General features: G+C 58.2%; 1 protein-coding gene across 2 annotated transcripts in view; it reads left to right on the top strand.

The window, feature by feature from the left end:
• NADK (NAD kinase) overlaps positions 1 to 15762 on the top strand; it is a 35838-nt gene extending 20076 nt beyond the window's left edge. The window contains exons 2-12 of one of the 2 annotated variants that reach the window (XM_040458563.1): positions 4119 to 4337; positions 5799 to 5882; positions 10745 to 10874; positions 11631 to 11739; positions 11899 to 11984; positions 12781 to 12883; positions 13223 to 13365; positions 13590 to 13689; positions 13768 to 13925; positions 14633 to 14715; positions 15530 to 15762. In XM_040458563.1, the coding sequence (XP_040314497.1) occupies positions 4159 to 4337; positions 5799 to 5882; positions 10745 to 10874; positions 11631 to 11739; positions 11899 to 11984; positions 12781 to 12883; positions 13223 to 13365; positions 13590 to 13689; positions 13768 to 13925; positions 14633 to 14715; positions 15530 to 15557 (1203 nt within the window). In that variant the 5' untranslated portion in view covers positions 4119 to 4158 and the 3' untranslated portion in view covers positions 15558 to 15762. Of the gene's footprint in view, positions 1 to 4118; positions 4338 to 5798; positions 5883 to 10744; positions 10875 to 11630; positions 11740 to 11898; positions 11985 to 12780; positions 12884 to 13222; positions 13366 to 13589; positions 13690 to 13767; positions 13926 to 14632; positions 14716 to 15089 lie in introns of both variants that reach the window. The other variant, XM_040458555.1, reaches the window with a different exon arrangement.
• Positions 15763 to 20711: the final 4949 nt, after the last annotated feature.

The raw sequence follows: 20711 nt of genomic DNA, 5'->3' as shown, positions 1-20711 counted from the left end.
TGTGTGCAAAGCACGATAAAGCCAAGTCCTATGAAATGACTTACGCCTGTATGTGGTGTGAGGAAAGAACTTAACGTTATTCTCTTAGACGTGGCTACCGAGTTTTTCTAGAACTATTTGAAGAAACGATCTCTCTGTCGCATCACCTCGACCCTTCTGTCGAACATCCATCGATTGTGGTTCAGCCAGTGGAGCAGGCGACTCTTGACCTCAAGGTGGTGAGCTGCAGCCCCGTGTCGGGTGTAGAGATCACTTGATGACAAATAAGTAAGCACATTTTTAAAAAGAGAAAAGAAAACCCATCGATTGTCTCCGTGTGGACCCTCTTCTGTTCCTTCAGTCTGTGTCTGTGTCGGTGCCACGCGGTCTGGTTATGGTACCGACCGCGAAGTCGGGTGGTGTGCTTTTCCAGTCTTCTCTTTATCCCGGGTCCTCCACATTTGCATTTGAGTTTTAGAATCAGTTTGCCATTGTCTTTGGAAAAGTCTGCTGGGTTTTTGTGTGTGGGAATTGAGAAGAGTCTGTGTACCGGTTTGAGGAGACCTTCAACTTCTCCAGTCTGGGAACAGGGCGCGTCTCTCCAGTTACGTGCTTCCTTCATCTCTGTCAGCAGCGTTTTGTAATTTTCAGCGCACAGGGTTTGCACCTTTTACTGTTATTGAGGTGTAAGTGGCATGTAACCAACTAGTTTCAGGTGTACAACGTAACGATTCGGTGTCTATATGTGGCGCAGTGACCACTACGGCGAGTCTAGTTAGCATCCCTCACCACACAGAGTTCCAGATTGTTTCCTTATGATGGCAGCTCGTAAGCTCTTTTCTCTTAGCAACGTTCAAACGTCCGCTCTTATTAGTAGCTAAAAGCCTCCTTGCTGTATGTTACATCTCATGACCTAGAACTCAAATTAGGTTTTGTACCTTTTTTGTCGACCATATCCCTCCATATCTTGTATTTCAGTGCTATCGTAAACGGTGTTTTTAAATTTAGATTTCTTATTGTTTGTTGCTAGTACACAGAAATATAGTTGACATTTGTATATTGATTTTTTTTCTTCTGTAACCTTGCTAATAAACTCAGTTATTAGATGTAGTCACTTTTTTTGTAGATTCCTTACGATTTTCTACATAGAAGATCATGTCATCTGACAGTACAGGTTTTTTTTTTTAAAGTAGTCTCTGCACCCAGTGTGGGGCTTAAACTTACGACCCCGAGATCAAGAGTCACACGCTCCACCGACTGAGCCAGCCAGGCACCCCTGACGGTAGAGTTTTACTTGTTTCTTTTTTTTCTTTATGCCTTGTACTTTGTTTTCCTGCCATATTACACTGGCTGTGGCCTCCAGTACAGTATCGAATAGGAGTGGTTATACCAGACATGTTTTTGTACGTTTTGGTTTTTATTAAAGATTTTTTCGGGGCACCTGGGTGGCTCAGTTGGTCGGGCGTCCGACTTCGGCCCAGGTCATGATCTCACAGTTCGTGGGTTCGAGCCCTGCATCGGGCTCTGTGCCGACAGCTCAGAGCCTGGAGCCTGCTTTGAATTCTGTGTCTCCCTCTCTCTCTGCCCCTTCCCTACTCACACTCCATCTCTCTCTGTCTCTCAGAAATAAATAAACATTGAAAAAACAATAAAAAAAGTTTTTTTTTTTCATATATTTGGATAAAACATCAGTGTTTCTCAAGCTAGGAGGATATTAATCTAGGGTAGTGTTGTCAACTCCAGCTAAAATTTAGAATCACTTGCGGAGCTGATGCCAGGGCACCTGCGTGACTCCGTCCATTAAGCATCCAGTTCTCGATTTCGGCTCAGGTCACGATCCCAGGGCCGTGCGTTGGAGCCCCCACGTCAGGCTGTGCGCCGACAGTGTGGAGCCTACTTGGGATTCTCTTGCTCTCTTCCTCTGCCCTGCCCCCTATGCATGCTCTGTATCAGGATAAATAAACATTGAAAAAAAAAAAAACCAAAAAACTGCTGATGCCTCTTGGGACACCTAGGTTAAACGTCTGACCCTTGATCTAAGCTCAGGTCTTGCTCTCAGGGTCGTGAGTTCAAGCCCCAAGCTGGGCTCCGTGCCCAGCATGAGGCCTACTTTAAAAAAATTGCAACAAACTACTGGTGCCTTTGGCCTGGGTTGGGTGTAAGGATTCTTTTCCGAAGCTCCTCAGGGGGTTGGAAGGTACGGCCAGGGTGGGAGTGCAGGGACACCGTCACCTCTGACCTGAGCACCGAGGCCCCTCCTGTCCGTGGGCTCTGAGCTTCCCTCGTGCCTCCTGCCCCCCGGTGCCAGCCTCTGCTGTCCTCGACCCTTCTGTGGAACGCGTGGCTTGGTCACGTGTGTTGTCATCTCATTCCCGCTCCCTGTGAAGCGGGTTGTGCGGCTGGTTCCCCTGCTGGGTTCCACCCGGGGTGCCCCCCTCAGGGGTCTCCCTTCTTGAGGAGCTCATCCCGCCTGCTCTCCCCCAGGGGCCCCGTCGCCCTGGCCCTGAGGGGGGCTGGCCACGGTCTGCGTAGACCACTGCCCGTGTAGCCCCTTGGTCTGCGCTGCCCCCGGCATCCTCCTCTCCCCCAACTCTGCTGTTCTGCAGATTGTCCTGCGTGCTGCTCATTTCCGCCTCTACTTTGGTCACCTCTTCTACCTTTCTTAGGCTTCTCTTATTCCTTTCCTAGCTTGACAGGGTTAAATCTCAGCTCACTACTCTTCATTCTCAGACACTTCAGCACAGCTCACTGGAGCAGCCTAGACTTTGGCTCGTGTTTCCATTATTCTTGTCGTTGCGATATGTTGTGATGTTGGCTTGATGTTCGTTTTGAACCGTGAGTCGGCTGGGAGGAAACTCACGCGTTCCCGAGTGTTGCAGGATTGTTTCCTTTGTTCCTACTTTTTTGTCTTTTCCTGATTTTATTGTACTGTTGTCGGAAGATAAGCTTCTCTACCTTCACTAGAGTTTGGAAATCGAGTTTTCTTTAAGACTAAAATAGGTCAGGGGGCGCCTGGGTGGCTCAGTCGGTAAAGCATCCGACTTGGGCTCAGGTCATGATCTCGCGGTCCGTGAGTTCTAGCCCCGCGTCCGGCTCTGTGCTGACCGCTCAGAGCCTGGAGCCTGTTTCAGATTCTGTGTCTCCCTCTCTCTCTGACCCTCCCCCATTCATGCTCTGTCTTTCTCTGTCTCAAAAACAAACGTTAAAAAAAAAATTTTTTTTAGGGGCGCCTGGGTGGCGCAGTCGGTTAAGCGTCAGACTTCAGCCAGGTCACGATCTTGCCGTCCGTGAGTTCGAGCCCCGCGTCGGGCTCTGGGCTAATGGCTCAGAGCCTGGAGCCTGTTTCCGATTCTGTGTCTCCCTCTCTCTCTGCCCCTCCCCCGTTCGTGCTCTGCCTCTCTCTGTCCCAAAAATAAATAAACGTTGAAAAAAAAATTTAAAAAAAAAATTTTTTTTTAAAGACTAAAATAGGTCACGGGTGCTTGGGGGGCTCAGTCAGTTAAGCGTCTGACTTGGGCTCAGGTCATGATCTCACACTTCGTGGGCCTGCTTGGGGTTCTCTCTCTCCCTCTCTCTCTCTCTCTCTGTCTCTCCCCCTGCTCGCATTCTCTCTGTCTCTTAAAAATAATAAATAAATGTTTAAAAAAGCTATTAAAAAAAACTAAAATAGGTCAGTTTTGACAAATGTTTTATTGGTGCTGGATTGAAAATTCAGGCTTGTTCGCGGGGCCCAGGGCCCAGTGTGTGTCTTTCTCACTGGGCTCCGTGAGTGTGTCCATGTACCTGTCCCGCACTGAGGGGCGTGTAACACTGGGCACCCTCAGTTACTGGTTTCTCCCTCGTAACGCGCCATCTCCCCTGCCTGGGCCCTCTCCTCCCAGTTGGCCCTTCTCCTTGTCCGTGGGAGAAACCTGGCACGGCCCCAGCAGGTAGTTCTTTCTTGTTCTTTGACCTTTAGATTCACTAAAAACCACAGGCAGGTTCCTGAATTCTTAAATATCCTTCGGGTAGAATGGGATAGAAAGAGACTATCTCAAGTCCTTTGGCAAATAGGACTGCATTATACATGCATAATGGGTGCATGCGTGTGTGTATATGTTGTTTTGTGCATATGTGTTCACTTACTTTGTTTTATCAAGGCATCAGTGTTCTTCTGATCCAAGGCCTCATTTACCCACCATGGAAACGGAACAAGAGAAAGTCAGCGTGAGCAAGGCGCCTGGCACAGACTCGGCCTCTTACCGCTGCTCCGCATGCCATGGGGACGAGGCCTGGGGGCCCGGCCATCCCACCCGGGGACGGGCCAAGTCCCGCAGCCTGTCTGCCTCGCCCGCCCTGGCGAGCACCAAAGAGTTCAGGTACGAAGGCCCCCCTCCGGCCCCCGTCCTCACCTGCACACTCTGACTTCCTAAAGCCGTGACCGAGGTTCTTTTCAGGAGTGGATGGATGCGGATGGGGCGGTGGATGCTGACTGGTACGTGTGGGCGGCAGGAGGGGTGGGGCTGGGTCCCAAGAGCAGGGGATGGACGCCCACCTGGCGCGGCTCCCCAGATGGCACCAGCACAGCGTGACTGTCCTTTTCTGCCTTAACAGCCAGTGCCCGCGCTAACTCTGGGTGTTTGGGGGTGTGGGCACTGCCCCAAGGCGTCAGCAGGCCTCACACTGTGGCAGGGCTGGTGGAGGGCTGAGCGTGGCCGCGGGGTGCCCTCCCCCCGCGAGCCTGCTGTGCGTGTCGTCGCACAGAGTGCTCAGGTCACAGCGCTCAGAGCTTCGTGTGGAGCGGCCTGCCGGGCGGCATTGCGATGCGCCTGTGGGTGTCGCCCTGGCTTCTGGAACAATAAGTGTGGTGAGTTTCAGGTAGAAGCAAGCAAGGGTCACATCTATCAAATGCCAGGGGAGATTTTGGTAAAAAGCGGGTAGTTCTCTCAGGAGAGGGGGACGAACCCGAAGCACCCTTCTCTTGGATGGCGCACAGTGCTGGTACGGTCTTCTGTGTGGACAGCTGTAACCCACACGCGTGGGAGAGGCGGCCACAGCACCGTGGCCTTGGCCTTGGCCTTGGCCTGAGTTTTCCGTCGGTCTGCTTCCTGGCCACCGCACACAGCGCAGGGATTTCGTGTTCCCGGCCGGACTGCTTTCGGTTGTTGGTTTTGTGGGGTTCAGTCCACACCCTTTCTTGTTCAGAGACCGCAGACCCTGGCATGGTGACAGAGGTCAAGGGTAGCCTCTGCCTGTGGGTATTGGCGGAGGAAGGAGAGAGGAATGTGCCCAGTCATCCCGGTTCTTGAGCAGCGAACTTAAACACTCGCTGAGTAAGACCCACCGTGACCTGTGTTTCCCTGAGGTTCTCATAGCCCACTCCATGCGCTGTCACCATGGGGGTGTCCTCCTCACTCCCTCGAGTTTTAATCTAGATTGTTAATCCAGATCATTTTAATCTAGATAATTCAGGGAGGGCCTCTCAGGTCTTGATTCCCAGGTATGGACCCGAGGACTGGTCCTCAGACAGACTCGGTGAGAGAGACTGCTCCAGTTCAGATTTGCAGACCTGTCCCCGGAGGTCGCCTTCCCTTTTCCTGGGGTGGGGCCTGGGCACCTGCGCTGGTTTGGGGTCCTTTTCCTAAGGAGCGCTCCGGGTGCGCCCCAAGCATCTCTGATTGCTGATGCTGCGCAGAGAGTTGTGCGAGGCTCAGAGGCAGCACTGCACACCACCAGGGTCCGTCGCGTGGACGCCGGGCAAGGGATGGAGCGCACATCTTTCCGAGGGTCTGATATCTGTACCTAGGTCTGCTCACCTGCCGTGTCCCCTCTCCACACAGGAGGACACGCTCTCTCCACGGGCCGTGCCCGGTGACCACGTTTGGACCAAAGGCCTGCGTACTGCAGAACCCCCAGACCATCATGTGAGTGCTGGGGTTGCTCCTTGGGAGGTCGTGCTGTCGCGGGATCGCCGCGCCGTGGGGTGTCCTGACATGGGGAGTGAGAGGTCGACTTGATGAGTCAGCAGGAGCCACAGGGCATCTCCACCGGCTCCGACGGACGAGGGGCCCCACTGCCCTGCAGGCAGCGGACGGGGGTCCGGCCAGGCTCTGCTTCTCAGGCACCGCAGGCCGGGTGGGCTTCGACTGTGATCTTTAGGGTTACTGGTTTGTTCTCTATAGTAAAAAGTCTGGGAGGAATCCGGTATATTTCACACGCTACACTGGCTGGGTCAGACATGCTTCTCCTTGAATTATCCTTTTTTTTTTTTTTTTGAGAGCGAGACAGTGCACGTGTGAGTGGGGGAGGGGCAGAGGGAGAGAGAGAACCTTCGGTAGGCTCCACGCCCAACACGGAGCGCGACTCTGAGACCGGAGCCGAAATCGAGTCAGACGCTCAACCAACTGAGCCACCCAGGCACCCCTAATTATTTTTAAAATACAGAGACATCAGTTGGATTTTTCAAAAGCCTGTGTTCGCTTTTGAGAGACACCCCACCGTACGGGTGCGGCTGTTCCTGGCGCTCTGGGTGGGGGCGTGTGGCCAGGACTCCCAGTGCCTCTGCGGTGGCCACGAGGTGCCCAGATGAGACACTGTAAAAACTAAGCAATCGAGGTTATTTGTCTGGACTCTCAGTGAGTCTCCAGCTTCTCCCATCTAGTACTTGGGGGGTTCCAGAGGGGCGAGAGTTTTGTGCAGGGCTCTGTGAGACGGTCTGGGTCTGGTTCATATCTCGTGAAAAACATACACTTACCGATGTTAGTGCTTTCTGTTAAACAGTCAGAATTCCATCCCACCCTGACCCTTGTGCCTTGCACCTTGTGACGAGCTTCCCAGCCTCCCTGCAGTCCAGGCCTCTTGAGGAACCCCCAACGGGACCCCCTCCTTCAGGGCGAGCTGTGGGGATCCCACATTTTACACAGGGGTGAGGCCCGTGGGTCCAGGTGTGCTTCCACGACTGGCTGGTCTGGGGGTCTTTGCTGTCTTTGACACAGCCCCAGCAGTGGGGACCCCAGGTTTCAGGTCACAGCCCTTCTGAACTGGTTCCGGGCGGTCAGCACAGGGGACCAGGACGGCACCTATACTGCCACCTCCAGGCTGCCCAGGGAATTGCTGTGCAAACTGGGACATCTTGTGACCCATGAAACCCAGTGATGTGGCGGCCCTGCCTCTTACAGACTCTGGGGGCCAAGCCTGGGCGCTGGAGTGAGGCCTCAGTGTCTCTGCTCCATCCAGGTGCTGTCTGCAGCCAGGCTCAGGACACAGACCTCTGCCCATCTGCCGCGGCCCCTCTGGTGCCCCTCAGCCCACTCTGTGCAGCAGCCCCGTGGGCAGGGGGCCCACCCAGGCGCCCCCAAACCCAGAGCCCCAGCTGCCTGCTGCTGCTCCAGCCCCGCCTCTCCCATTCCCCAGGCCTTCCTGTGTGCTCTGCCCAGCCTGGCCCCGTCTTGGCCTTTCACCAGCTGCCTGAGGGCCCCTCCCTACACTTCCTGGTCTTGGAAGAACTGTTCTCTCTCCTTGCCACTCAGTTCGGCCTAAGTGCCACCACGAGCGGCCTCTCACCGTGCAGCCTTGATTAGGTGTCATTTACTCCAGCTGAGCCACAGTCCCCCACCACCCCCCCCAGGGGGAGGTGTGTGTGGGCCTTGTGGGCCTCAGGCAGGTCAGATGGGTGGTTCAGTGGGGGACTCCAAGCAGAGGGGCAGATACCCCAGAAGGGCCCCTGGAGCTGCAGGTAGGGTTTGAGGAGTGAGCAGCCTTCTCGGCCCTTTCTAGCCCGTGTGCTCAGCACAGTCTGGTGGGACTGCCACTTCTGGGGGACAGGGCTCCTTTTCTCCACCTTGTACCTGCCCCTCTCCGGCGTGGAACCTGGCTGGGGCGGGTCTCCGCGTGTCCTAACCTAACATCTTTCCTAATGTGTGAAAACAAGATAGCGCAGAGGGCTGGATTACAAAGAAATTTTACTTCCTGTTTTATTGTCTAAAATTTCACCGTGAACGTGTGTGCGTCTTCTCTTATGTTGAAACGTGTGGAATTGCCAACAACTGATTACTTTTGGCTTACTAGGCAGTGGCTCAGATTGGTCAGGTGTCCTTGACTCCCATCTGACACCCACAGCCTCTGTGCTGGGGAAGGGTCAGCATCCCACCTTGCAGGTGACCCAGCAAGAAGCTGAGTCACGGTTGGCGCCCAGGACGCACTGTGGTGGCTTCGGCTGGGCACAGCCGAGTCTGAGGGCCAGAGGGGCCGTGGGCCGTGCCCACCTGAGTCAGCGGTGAGGGGGCTTTGACCTGGGCAGCGGTATGCGAGCCGCCCTTGCTTGTCCTGAGGCCCGCAGCCAAACGGTGACCGTGTTGGGGGAGCGCACCCCCCTCCATCTGACCCGAGGCCTGACAGCTCCTCCCACGGGGCCGAGCCGGTTCCACGGCCCAGCTCGGATTCCTGTGTGGCTGGGACGTGCCACTGCACCCGGGGCGCTGGACAGAGCACGTCCCGACCTCTGAGGGCGGCCGAGCACTATCAGCCAGCTTAGTGGGGAGCAGGGCCCCTCAGGTCCAGCTTTGCCGTTGAAAGTGATCCCAATGACTTTTTGTTTCAGATACATGATTGGCCAAGAGGATTGTGTGAACGGTGAAGAGATTAAATAAGATTTGTTTGATTTTTAACTTGAGGAAGCTTTTTGGCCTTAGTTGTTTTATACAGCCTCTCAGAAGTCACTCTCGGACTGTTGGGCTTTCAGGGCCGAGGTTGCAGAAATTAAGTTGTTAGTGCAGATGTGCAGTGGAGAGTTTTGGGGGCCGGTGTGACCGAAATGCTATGCACAAAGCAGCGGCGTCCTGCTCGTGAGCCATGCGTGTGACCTGGGCGGGCGATGAAGCCCATAGAGGATGTTATGAGCGACCCCTCCCTTTGCAGAGACGCCTGGAAAGGGTGAGTGACGGTCCGTCAGTAACTGGATGAGATCGGAAGCCACACCTCTCATACTGCTGATCTGGGTCGCGGTTTTGGAGGTTGTTTGTGGGGCTCTGAAATGTTCAAGGGAAGCCTCTGCCCCTCGAGGCACAACTTGGAGCAGGTGTCTAAGTTGGGGACTTGGTAGGAAAGGGAAGTCTTTCTGCCGACACACAGTGCGGCTTTGAGGACTTTGCTACCCGGCTGAGGGTCGTGGCCGGCCTGTGGGCGCTCTGCTCCCTGCAGCTCCTTTGCCATGTGAGTCCCAGCCGGTTCCAGGCGGGTGGGGATGGGTGTTCGCCGAGGCTCTACCAGGAGCCGGAGTCCCAGCTGGGGCGGGGTGGGGGGGGGGGTCTACCCCCTTGGGGCCCCGGTGCCCCCACCCCGACCCCCCCCCCCCCCCCCCCCCCCCGACCTCCTGTGGGACGCTGTGCCCTCAACGCAGACCCACCACCCATGCACCACGGTGTGCACGGCCTCCCCGCGTCCCCTGTACCGGCCGTGACTGAGTCAGAGCTCTGGGAACCCGAGAGGGCAGGGTGCTCGAGAGCCGTGTAAAAAATTAGACCCTGGGGTTCCTGGGGGGCTCCGTCGGTTGAGCATCCGACTCTTGATTTCGGCTCAGGTCGTGATCGTGATCCCAGGGTCGTGGGATCGAGTCCCCTGTTGGGCTCTGCGCTGAGTGTGGAGCCTGCTTCTCTCTCTCTGTCTCTCCCTCACCCCCCTCTTTCTGCCCCTCTCCCCAGCTCATGCATTTCTCTCTCCCAAAAGGAAAAAAGAATCAGACCCTATTATTTGCGCAGTGTTCAGTTCACAGAAAAGTGAGGTGAGGCTGCAGAGATTCCCCTGTGCCCCCACCCCCACCGTCACCCTCCCCTCCGAGGGGCCGTGTGTGGCTGCGGATGAAGGACGGGGACATGGCGTGGTCTCCCTGGTCTACAAAGGGTCACTCGCTGCTGTGCTCTGTGATTTGGACAAAGGTGTAATGATGTGTGGTCACTACTGGGGTCACACTGAGTAGTTTGCCCTATGATCCTGCCACCCACCTTTTTAATTTATTTTTGAGAGAGAGAGAGAGAGAGAGAGAGAGAAAGTAGAGAAGGATCAGAGAGACGTGGGGCAGGGGGGAGAGAATCCCAAGCCGGCTCCGCACTGTCAGCATGGAGCCTGACTCGGGGCTCAAACCCATGAAACCGGGAGAGTTGGACGCCCAACCGACTGAGCCCCCCAGGGGCCCCTGCCACGCAGTTTTTAACAGTGTGAGTTTTAAGTGTAAAAGTTAAGGGTCACCTGAGTCATTCATGCCGTGGTGTAGCTACGGGGCCACATCCCTCCCATACAAGTCCGTAGGAAGCCTGTGTCCTGGGGCGGGGGGGGGGGGGTCTTCAGTGGTCCCTGGGGACAGAGTCCCCAGTCGGCTGGTGTGAGTGTTTGTGGGAAGCCTGCTGTCCTCGATGCAGGGAGGGTACGGAGCAAAGAGCAGCTCTGGTTGGGTCTCCTCTCGAGCGTCCGTGGGTGAGGTTTGCTCCAGAGGAGCCATCAGTCCGTGAGCATCGTTAGAGCAGGCGCACGTGAGGTCCAGGGCTGCACAGGCGAGTCATGGGTGCAGCGGGCAGCAAGGGCCCGGAAGGGTGGGGGGGGGGGGCGGGCAGTGGGACGAGCAGCTAGAAGGAGGGCAGCCTGCAAGCATTCCAGGGGGTCAGGCCCGTACTGGCCACACAGGCCCCCGGCTGAGCGGTGTGAGCAAGCGGCTTCCAGCACTCGGCCCGGGGCCCGAGAAGACCTGTGTCCTCGGACGCAGTGCACCTGTGCAGACGCTCCTCTCCCCTCACAGGCACATCCAGGACCCTGCCAGCCAGCGGTTGACGTGGAACAAGTCCCCAAAGAGTGTTCTTGTCATCAAGAAGATCCGGGACGCCAGCCTGCTGCAGCCCTTCAAGGAGCTCTGTGTGTACCTGATGGAGGCGAGTGAGCCAGGTTGGGGGGTGGCGACCCCAGGACTCCCCTCTGCACCCCCGCTTCATTCACGTTGGCTGGATTCCACTCTGGAGATTGGGGGACATGCTTGCCAAGGCTCCGTGCTCACTGGGGCCGTAGATGGAGGGGGGGAGCTGGCCTCCTGCCCAGGTGCTGGCTCTCTGATCCCAGAGCTGGCCAAGTCAGGAGGCCAGTTTCAGGGAAGTGACTTCCATAGGCGGGTGTCACAGAGCCTCCAGAGAGAGGGAAATCTGGATGAACAGGTCGGAAGCAATCTCTGGCCAGGACTAAGGCATCAGTTTCTCTCTTCATCATAAAATGCTAAGGCCTACTCCTGAAATCTACTACGCTGTTGGTTAACTAACTTGAATTTCAATAAATAACTTTATTTTTATTATTTTTTTATAAAGAGGTATGATTTAAAAAAATTTTTAATGTTTATTCACTTTTGAGAGAGAGCATGAGCAGGGGAAGGGCAGAGAGAGAGGGAGACACAGAATCCGAAGCAGGCTCTGGGCTCCGAGCCGTCAGCACAGCGCCTGATGCGGGGCCTGAACCCACGGACTGTGAGATCCTGACCTGAGCTGAAGTCAGACGCTTAACCGACTGAGCCACCCAGGCTCCCCTAAATAAATATATTTTTAAAAATAAGATGCTGAGACTTAAAAGGAGGCTTTACACAAGAGCAGCGTGACCTGAACTGGCTCTTGCTGGCCGAGCTGATGTGCTTGTCTCCCTTCCAGGAGAACAACATGATTGTGTATGTGGAGAAGAAAGTTCTAGAAGACCCTGCCATAGTGAGCGATGACAACTTTGGACCAGTGAAGAAGAAATTCTGCACCTTCAGAGAAGGTGAGTTTGTCCTCGGCTCTGTCACGCAGCTCATTGGCATCATTGCCCTGGACCTGGCGGAAGCTTCTAGTGTTCTGCCCCATCATGGGCAGCAGCGCCCTGTGGGGCCTCGAGGCCTACTGCGACTCCTTTTCTTGTGTTTGTTGTTCTGTTTTCTAGATTATGATGACATTTCCAATCAGATCGATTTCATCATATGCCTGGGAGGGGATGGGACCCTGCTTTATGCCTCCTCCCTCTTCCAGGTGAGGTTTCCAGGTGGTTCCAGTCTCGGTGTTGCGTGAGGAGGCGCTTCCCCAGTGAGGGTTTCCATCCCTTGTACCTGTGGCTTTATACCACGGGGCGAGGAGTTTCGGTGCTCTTACTCTGACACAGACCAGATATATTTATTAGTTGGGTTATTTGGCCAAAGAGCAGGTTTGCAAGTCACGGCAAATGACGCCTCTGCTCCGTCCAGGTCTCCGGCCAGATAGGCCCGGCGTCCCCGTCCTCCGTCGGGGGCATGGGGTCGGTGGGAGAGGTGGGCATACAAGCCCGGGCTGGGCAGAGGGAGTGGCCAGAGGAAGGGGGGGCTGCTGCGGCTCCTCAGGCGCGTGGCGCCCACAAAGCAGAGCTGGCACCTCGCGGCCAAGGTGACGGGGCCACGGCAGAGGTGGGGATCTGCCCAGGAGCCCACCTTCCCTCTCCGCAAGGCAGGCCCCGGAGGGCCCTGGCTGGGGTGTGTTAGAAGGTGAGGCATGCGGGCTCCCCTAGGATCCTGCGTGCTGCCCTCAGCCCCTCCCCCTGCCCTCCGTGCCCAGCAGGCAGGTCGGTCCTGTCGCCTTTGTTTCTCGTCGGCTCTGTACACCACTACCCCCCCCCCCCGGCCTCCCGGACCGCCTGCTGACCTCCCGTGTGGTCACTCGAGTCGGCACCGACCATGCACTCGTGTGCCTGTCCCCTCCCGGGGACGGTCAGGGGCGGGTCCGTCGGTGCCGGGGTCAAGTCGGGTGGCTTCTGAGTGGATCGGCCATCTGACCGACCTGCCTCGTTGGCTCACAGGGCAGCGTGCCTCCGGTCATGGCGTTCCATCTGGGTTCCCTGGGCTTCCTGACCCCCTTCAACTTTGAGAACTTTCAGTCCCAAGTTACTCAGGTGATACAGGGTAAGTGGGAATGTTCTGGAACCCTCAAGCAGTTCTGAATATGGGATTGTCTTCTCACTTGGCGTTTGGGTTTTTCAACGACATACAGAACAACACTTCGTAAGTGTTTCGGGATTCAGAGATTTAAAAATTTTGCATGGTTCAGACATTTCTGCCTAACGTTGAGAAGTTGAGGCCACGCGTGAAGGTACGTGTGTGCTGGTTGGTAGCAGCAAAGTGACTTTCACAGAAGGCACAGACGTGTTGCTCTGGAGCTGGGAGGAGGTGGGCGGCCCCCGGTCAAGCAGGGGTGCCTCTGCCTCCTGTGGGTGCCGCCACCCCATCCCTGCTGGCCCCCAGGCAACGCGGCTGTCATTCTTCGGAGCCGGCTGAAGGTCAGGGTCGTGAAGGAACTCAGAGGGAAGAAGACGGCCTTCCCCAACGGGGTCAGCGAGAACGGAGTGCTGGCCGCGGAGGCTGGGAAGCAGGCCATGCAGTACCAGGTGTGTGGGCACGTGCCCTCGCGGACCCCAGGCCTTGCCCTGCCTGTCACGTGGCCTCGGGGAAAGGCACAAGGTGGGAGGACTCCGGAGTGGGGTGAGGGGTGGGAGGGGCCTGACCTCAGGGCCTCCCAGAGAGTCTGGGAACAGTGCGGGTGCCTATTGGGCAGACCACCCGGGGCAGCCCTGCCAGCCCCTCCCAGTGTGCGGTGGCCTCGTCCCCCCAGGTCCTGAACGAGGTGGTGATCGACAGAGGCCCCTCCTCATACCTGTCCAATGTGGATGTCTACCTGGACGGGCATCTCATCACCACGGTACAGGGTGACGGTAGGTGGGCGCCCGGGGTCCCGCGGGGTGGGGGTGGGCAGGAGCCCACGGAGAGTGACCCTGCGGCCTGTCCACCAGGGGTGATCGTCTCCACCCCGACGGGCAGCACGGCGTATGCGGCCGCCGCCGGGGCCTCCATGATCCACCCCAACGTGCCGGCCATCATGATCACGCCCATCTGCCCCCACTCGCTGTCATTCCGGCCCATCGTGGTCCCCGCGGGGGTCGAGCTGAAGGTCAGAGTCCACCCTCCACCCTTTCTGGCTTGAGCTCTCGTCTGGGACCTGCGATGCTGACCACCCCCCGTGTCTCCGGCTGAGACCCCAGCACGTACTGGGCCGTGGGCCCTTCCTCCCTTGCTGGGTGTGGGAGGGGGCCTCACTCTCATCCTTGTCTGTCCAGTTGGCAGGGGCAGCCCTGAGAGCCGGGCTGTGGGCCCTTAAGGGGCAGAGACAGTCCCTACTGGGTGGGGGCAGGGTGAGGGACGCCGAGCGAGGACTTGGGGGCCTTGGGCCTGGCGTGCACATGGCACCCGCTGCTGCTCCCCCGTCTCCACTGTCTGCCTGCCTGCCTCACGCTCCCTCCTTCGGTCCGCCCTAGGCCGGTGTGCCCCGGCCGAGAGCCCCAGCCGTGAGCCCTGGTGCACAGGGCCATGTCTGCAGGTCACAGAGAGGACTGGACCCAGACCCCTGGCCAGTGTCCCTAACCCTGGGCATATGGGCAGCGGCTGGGCCTCACCACCGCCGGTCCTGTTTCCCAGGGCTGGTGTCGGCGAGACATAGCTAATCCCTTCAGGGCCTGGGACCGCCTTGGCATAGTGTGGGTGCCATGGACACTTCCATGGTTCCTCCCGACCGGTGCTGCCCTCCCGGGGTGGGGGTCGAGGTGCTCAGCGGCACTCACGAGCCCACACCTACCTGTCCCGCCTGACCCCTTCCTTCAGATCATGCTGTCACCAGAAGCCAGGAACACTGCGTGGGTGTCCTTCGATGGACGGAAGAGACAGGAGATCCGCCACGGAGACAGGTGTGTGCGCCGTGGGGCCGGGGCAGGGTGGGCCCGGGAGGTACAGGCCCCGTAGGCAGAGCTCCGTCACCGGGGAGGGGATGCGGACTGGTGCCTGTCGGGCAGCTGGTCGCACGCGCAGCATGTGGCCCCACGTTCTGCTGTACGTGGGTGACAGACCCACGGTCCCTCCCCCCGGCCCGCCCTGGAGCTCCGCTGAGCCCCCCGCCCATAGCTGTCTAGAAGGTGGGACAGGCCCCGGGCTGTGAAGCAAGTAGCGTGAGCAGCACAGAAACGGTTCCCAGCCGGGCTGGGGTGGACATGGCCCTTGGGGAGGGGTCTCAGCCTGGTGCCGGGGGCTCACCTGTTTGTGCCGCGTTGCCCCCCTGCCTCAGCATCAGCATCACTACCTCTTGCTACCCACTTCCCTCCATCTGCGTCCGAGACCCCGTGAGCGACTGGTTTGAGAGCCTGGCGCAGTGTCTGCACTGGAACGTGCGGAAGAAGCAGGCGTACTTCGAGGAGGAGGAGGAGGAGGAAGAGGAGGAGGAGGACGAGGACGAGGGGGAGGAGGGGGAGGAGGGCTAGGCCTGAGCTCCTGCTGTCCACACCCGGGACCCCAGAGTCCCAAAGCTGTTCTGCTGCCTCCTTCCCCTCGCCCTCCGGGAGCGGGCTGGCCTGAGCACGTGTGCTGTGCGCCCCGCGCGCGGGCGTCACGGGTCCCGGCGCTTTGGTCTGTAGCCAGAGGAAGAGCCGCTTTGGTCTGCCTTTCGTCGACCAGATCAGCTGTTTTTAACATTTTAAATCTGACTTCTTTTTTGCATTTCTAAACAAGAAAAGTGAGTGACGGCGAGGGACTCTGAAGCAGACACCATGCTTACCCATGTTGTGGGTCAGAGCCTGGGTCCTGGGGCAGGGACACCCAGCTGGACGTGCTTTTTGTAATTTCTTGTCAGGAAACTTGTGCTTAAATCAGTCTGTTGAAATTCAGAGGGGATCAGAGCGGATTGATCTGTCTTTCCATGTCGAAAATAAATGTCTCGTAGCCAAAAATCTCACTTTAAGCTACCACGATTTCCCCCTTAAATCTTGCACCTTTTTCGCCGAAAGGCCTCGGAGGGGACGCTTCTGCAGAGAGCGGTTTGGCTTGATCGGCTGACGAGCGGAGGGTCCCCTCTGCCTCCTGCGCCTCGTCTGGGCCTCCCCGCCGTGGCCCCCGGCCCTCCTCTCCTCCCTGCTGTGGGGTGACAGGTGCCAGCGCCGTGGCCCCACCGGCCCGGCGGACGCCTGGTAGGGGGTCAGGCCCACACACATTCCTCACGAAGCCGGGACGGCGTCCTCTGCACCCTGGAAGATATTTTAAATCCTGTGTCTACTTCGTAGAGATGATTTTAAACTTTCTGAACTGCTACGTACAGATTTTATTGTACACTCTGAAGATTTAAGAGGGAAGGGCATTTGTACTGTTGGGAAATGAAGCCTTGTTCCGATGTTTGCACGCGTTCTGTGTGACGCCGTGTGCTGGGACCACTGTGTTCCGCGTCGTCGCCGTAGAGGTGACGGTCCAGGAGCGAAGGGTGCTTCTCCCTCAGGAAGCCACCGGTCAGCGAGGAAGGCGGTGCTGGGACGTGTTGTGTCCTTTCCGCTCTCGCTTCTCCCTGGGCGTCTTGGGCTTGCGAGGAAACTGCCACCATTCCAGTGGCCCCTCCGGCCGCGCGGGGCGTGTGCGCGGGGCGTGCACGCGGGGCGTGCGCGCGGGGCTCCGGCCCCTGCTGGTTGTCGCCTGACAGATGTCATCCAGTCGGGCGTCTGTTTCGGAGTGACTGATTTCTCTTTGGGCTACATCATTAACCTGTTAAGGTGGCAAGAACGGAAGGGACGGGGCTGGGCCTTGCTCTCCTGGAGGGTCACAGGCCTCATTCTGGAGCTGCTGCGAAGGCTCCGGGGCCCCGGGTGCCACCACCCTCGGCCGGGGGTCTCCGCACGGCGGGCTGTGCAGCCTGGGCGCCCGCGTCGGCCGCGTCCGTGGTTCAGCGTCTGCGGAGCTCGGCAGTCGACGTGGGGCTCGAAAGGGAGGTGGGCCCTCACCGCCACCTGCCCACGGGCACGGGGCACCGCCAGAGGCCCGCCGCCCGGCCTCCCTGGGGCAGAGAGGGGGCCGAACCAAAACTTGGCTTTAGGTCCAAAAGAGAGTGGCGTTCGGAGTTCAGGCCGTTCATTTAGACAAAAAAAAAAAAAAAATGCAAGTCTGAAAGGAGCATGATTTGGAGTGATTTAGAAAACTTGGGATTTTTTGAAGTAAATTCTTAATGTTTCATATTGTTAATATCTTGAAAATTTGTTAAATGTTGTCGAAAGCCTTATTACTATTTTCAGATTCTTTCAATAAACAGACTTGTTTAAAAAGTTGGATTGAGTTACAACTGGTTTGGTTCTTTGTAACCAGTGCACAGACACTAGGGGGGTAGCCCCAGCCCAGGGCTTCTGGAGGCCGCCGACCCCCTGAGAACCCTGTGGAGAGCATGGGAGGGGCAGGGTCCCACCCAGGCAGCCTCCACCTTCAATCCCACCCCACATGGCCCCCAGCGGGCCTGGAGCTCGGAGGGCGGTCCAAGCCCTGGGGGGCGGAGCCCACAGCAAGGACTGGCCCCTGGGGAAATCAGAGGGCTGGACCCAGGAGCCCCAGAAGCTGTGACGGCCTCATCACGGCTCAGTCTGGGCCTGTTGGGGTCCGTCAGGCTGGGCCAGGCCCTGGGGCACGCTCACCTCCCTCCTCCCGTGTCCTCTTGACCGGTTCCATGAGGTCTTGACCAGGCTTTGGGGGGGGGGGAGGGGGAGGCGGCAAAACTTCGCCAGGAGCCAAAGTGCCTGCAGGTGCGCACGAGGACGCGGACGGACCGCGTGCTGGGCGCCCCGGCCACCTGCAGAGGCCCGAGGCCCGGAGTGGGCGGCTGAACTCCCCTTCCTCCCAGGCCAGCCCTGGAGCATCGGCCTCCTGGGCCCTGTGTGGTCCTGGCCTGGCCCGGCCTGAGCCGTGACCGCCTGCTGTTCTCCTGGCACGCGCGTGGCGGCGCATCACCTCGCTGCTCGGGTGTCCGCCGCCCCTGGGTCGGCCTGTGCCTGGAAACGGGCACCTGCGGTCAAGTTTGCACAGGTGTCACGGGCAGCAGGGCGGGACAGCTGCTGGAACGCGACTCCGGCAGCCGGGGCTTTCTGAGGCCCAGGCTCTCGGGATTCGGGCCAGCAGTGTGTGTGGAGCCCAGGCGGGGCCTTGTCTCCTCGGCTGGCAGAGGGCCCGCTTGGAGGGTGAGGGCCAGAACCAGCCGGCCGGAAGGGCTGGCTCACTGGTGGGCACCGGTTCTGCCCACGAGGCCGCACGTTTCAATAACGGCTGTTGACCTGCGAGCCTTGGGCCTTCCTGCTTTGGGGAGAGGGGGGTGGGGGGCACAGAGGCCACAGGCCAGCTACCCCAGGACACCTCCTGACCGGGCCGTGGGCCACTTCTGTGGGCTCAGGTCTCAGGCCTCCCCAAGCGTCCGGTCTTCGGGGCCGTAGCCTCGGACACCTGCCCTTTGCTGGCTGCTTCGGAGGAGCACGAGGTCAGACCCCGCCCCGGCCTCTGCTGAGTGCCCCCACGCCCCCCCACCCCCACCCCCGGCTGGCCTCCCCTCCCTCCCAGGCCAGGCCACAGGCCGCGTCACAGCGGTGCTGTCCCAAAGAGCAGCGGTTCCCCCACCCAAGAGCCACCGGGTACCAGGAACCGGCTAGTCCGCCTGGGGGTGACGGGGACGCGGTCGGGGGGACCAGCTGGAGGAGCACAGAGGATGGGTGGGGGGTGACAGGGATGTGAGAGGAGGCGGGAAATGCACAGTCACCACATGGAGGAGAGCAGCCACTTCTGGCACATTCTCCTTCAGAAAGATCCAGGCCAGAGCTTGGGTGGTTTTCAGAATCATGGAAACTGAGGATTTGGTGGGAAGAGTGGAGGTGGGTTGAGGATGGGGTGGGGGGTGGGGGGAAAGAGAGGGACGCTGCGCAGGCTCTTTGGCGAACGTGCCTCCCGTGGAGGCCTCCAGTCGAGGCTGGCTTCCCTCCCCAGGGGCATGGAAGGCGAAGGCCGGTCTGACCTCAGCCCATGGCTCCCTGCGAGCGCAGCGAGGCCAAGTGTGGCCGGGCCCTGCTCACCAGCACTTCTCCCCAGACACTGGCCTGACGGAGCAAGGGAGCAGCTCCCTAACCCTGTGGTCTTGCTTCCATGACCTTTAACCCCACGGATCCCAGGGGCTGAACCCCAGGGACAGAGGCTGCAGGTGCCCCCACCAGGACGAGGCCACGGTAGGGGATGAGGCGGAGTGAGCCCAGGACAAGGGTCACAGCGTGGGGCGTGGGGAAGGGCCAAGGGCTCCCAAGGAGGGCTCACATCCCTGGTTTGGGCACAGGTGGTTTTTCCCAACCAGCTGCTGGTCAGTGCTTCCTGGCAACCTCGGCAGGGGACCTGGCGGCACAGGACAGGGGTCCCCAGCCCTTTTCCCCCCTGGTGAACATGACCCAGGCCCTATTCTGTGGGCTTTTTGGGATCCTGGGTCCCTGCCTGCACTTCTCTGCTGTCATCACTGTCGCCTGGGAATTGGGCTCCTTTGGGCCTACAGGTGGGGCCATCAGACCGGAGCCTAGACCCAGATGAAGGCTGGTGAGAGCAGGGAGGGCTGGGAAGCCAGGAGGTGCACACAGAGAAGCCCAGCCATCCGGGAAGGACCCAGGAAAGTGGTGCAGCAGAGCTTGCTGTGGACGCGTGCCTTCCCGCTTTCTAGAAAATCACCCTGTATTTATTTATAACTTTTTTTTTAATGTTTATTTACTTTTGAGAGACAGAAAGACTGCAGGGGAGGGGCAGGGAGAGAGGAGAGAGGCAGACACAGAATCTGAAGCAGGGTCCAGGCTCCGAACCGTCGCTACAGAGACCGACGTGGGGCTCGAACCCATGAACCGCAAGATCATGGCCCGGGCCTAAGTCGGACACTTAACTGCCTGAGCCACCCAGGTGCCCCCCAAAATAATTCTAAAATGAGTATATTTTCTCCCTCAGACTAGTGAACAGCGCCCGCAGGCCGGGCTTTTCCTGGGCAAGTCTGCAGGGCGGGCCGAACGGGGCTGGGAGCGGCCAGGGCTGGCCAGGGGCCTGGCCCAGAGGTGACAAATACACAAAGAAAGCAGAAGTGAAATTCCTGCTCACTTACGTGCCTACCTCAGAACATACCATGGCGCGGTCTTCCTCATCCCACCCTTCCGAACGAAGTTCACAGAGTAGGTTTTTCTTTGCACAAAACCCTGAGATGCTTGACGACTGCCCAGGGGTCCTGGGGTTTAGGGGTCAGTGAGTCATTTGTAGCCAAATAACTTCAAAAGCAAATTTATAAAAACTCAAAATTGTTACAGCAAAATCTTCTTAGGTTTCATCTGAGGAAACGGTTTTGAAATGATGTCATGTGACTCTGGGGACCTTCCCCTCCCTCCTGGGCTTCCAGTCGGCCAGGGAGCAGTGCCGTCCAGGCCTCCAGCCACCGCCTGAGGAGGCCTTGCTGCATGGACACACCCCAGAGTTGCTATCCTGTCCCTTTCTCTTTGTCCCGTCAACAGTTTGTCTCTAAATAGCCAAAGGAAACACTGCTGCCTATTAAGGTCGCATGAGCAATTTTACCACCGGGCCGTGTCATCGGGTCATTCACGACAGACATCTCAACAACTTCTTCCTTTAACTGGGTTCCAGGAAGCAGGATTTCGGGAGAAAGACTACAGACCGGCCAGGATTCTCCATACTCTGCTCAGTTTCAAATAAGGCCATTTAAATAATGCCTCTGCTGATTTGCAGTGTAGATCCCAACGCAGACGTGAATCAGGACACAGTCTTCACAAGGGAGGGGCCTGACCAACAAAAGGACTGAAGTTGGGGCTCCCCTGAAACCTGCCTACGAAGCTGTAGCTGGGGCATCAGGTGCTCCGCCCAAGCCCTGCCGCCC

Source organism: Herpailurus yagouaroundi, unplaced genomic scaffold, assembly GCF_014898765.1.
Source record: "Herpailurus yagouaroundi ecotype Mexico unplaced genomic scaffold, PumYag 77, whole genome shotgun sequence".
Classification (NCBI taxonomy): Eukaryota; Metazoa; Chordata; class Mammalia; order Carnivora; family Felidae; genus Herpailurus; species Herpailurus yagouaroundi.
Note: the sequence above shows the minus strand (reverse complement) of the source record. Positions and strands in the feature narration are given on the sequence as shown.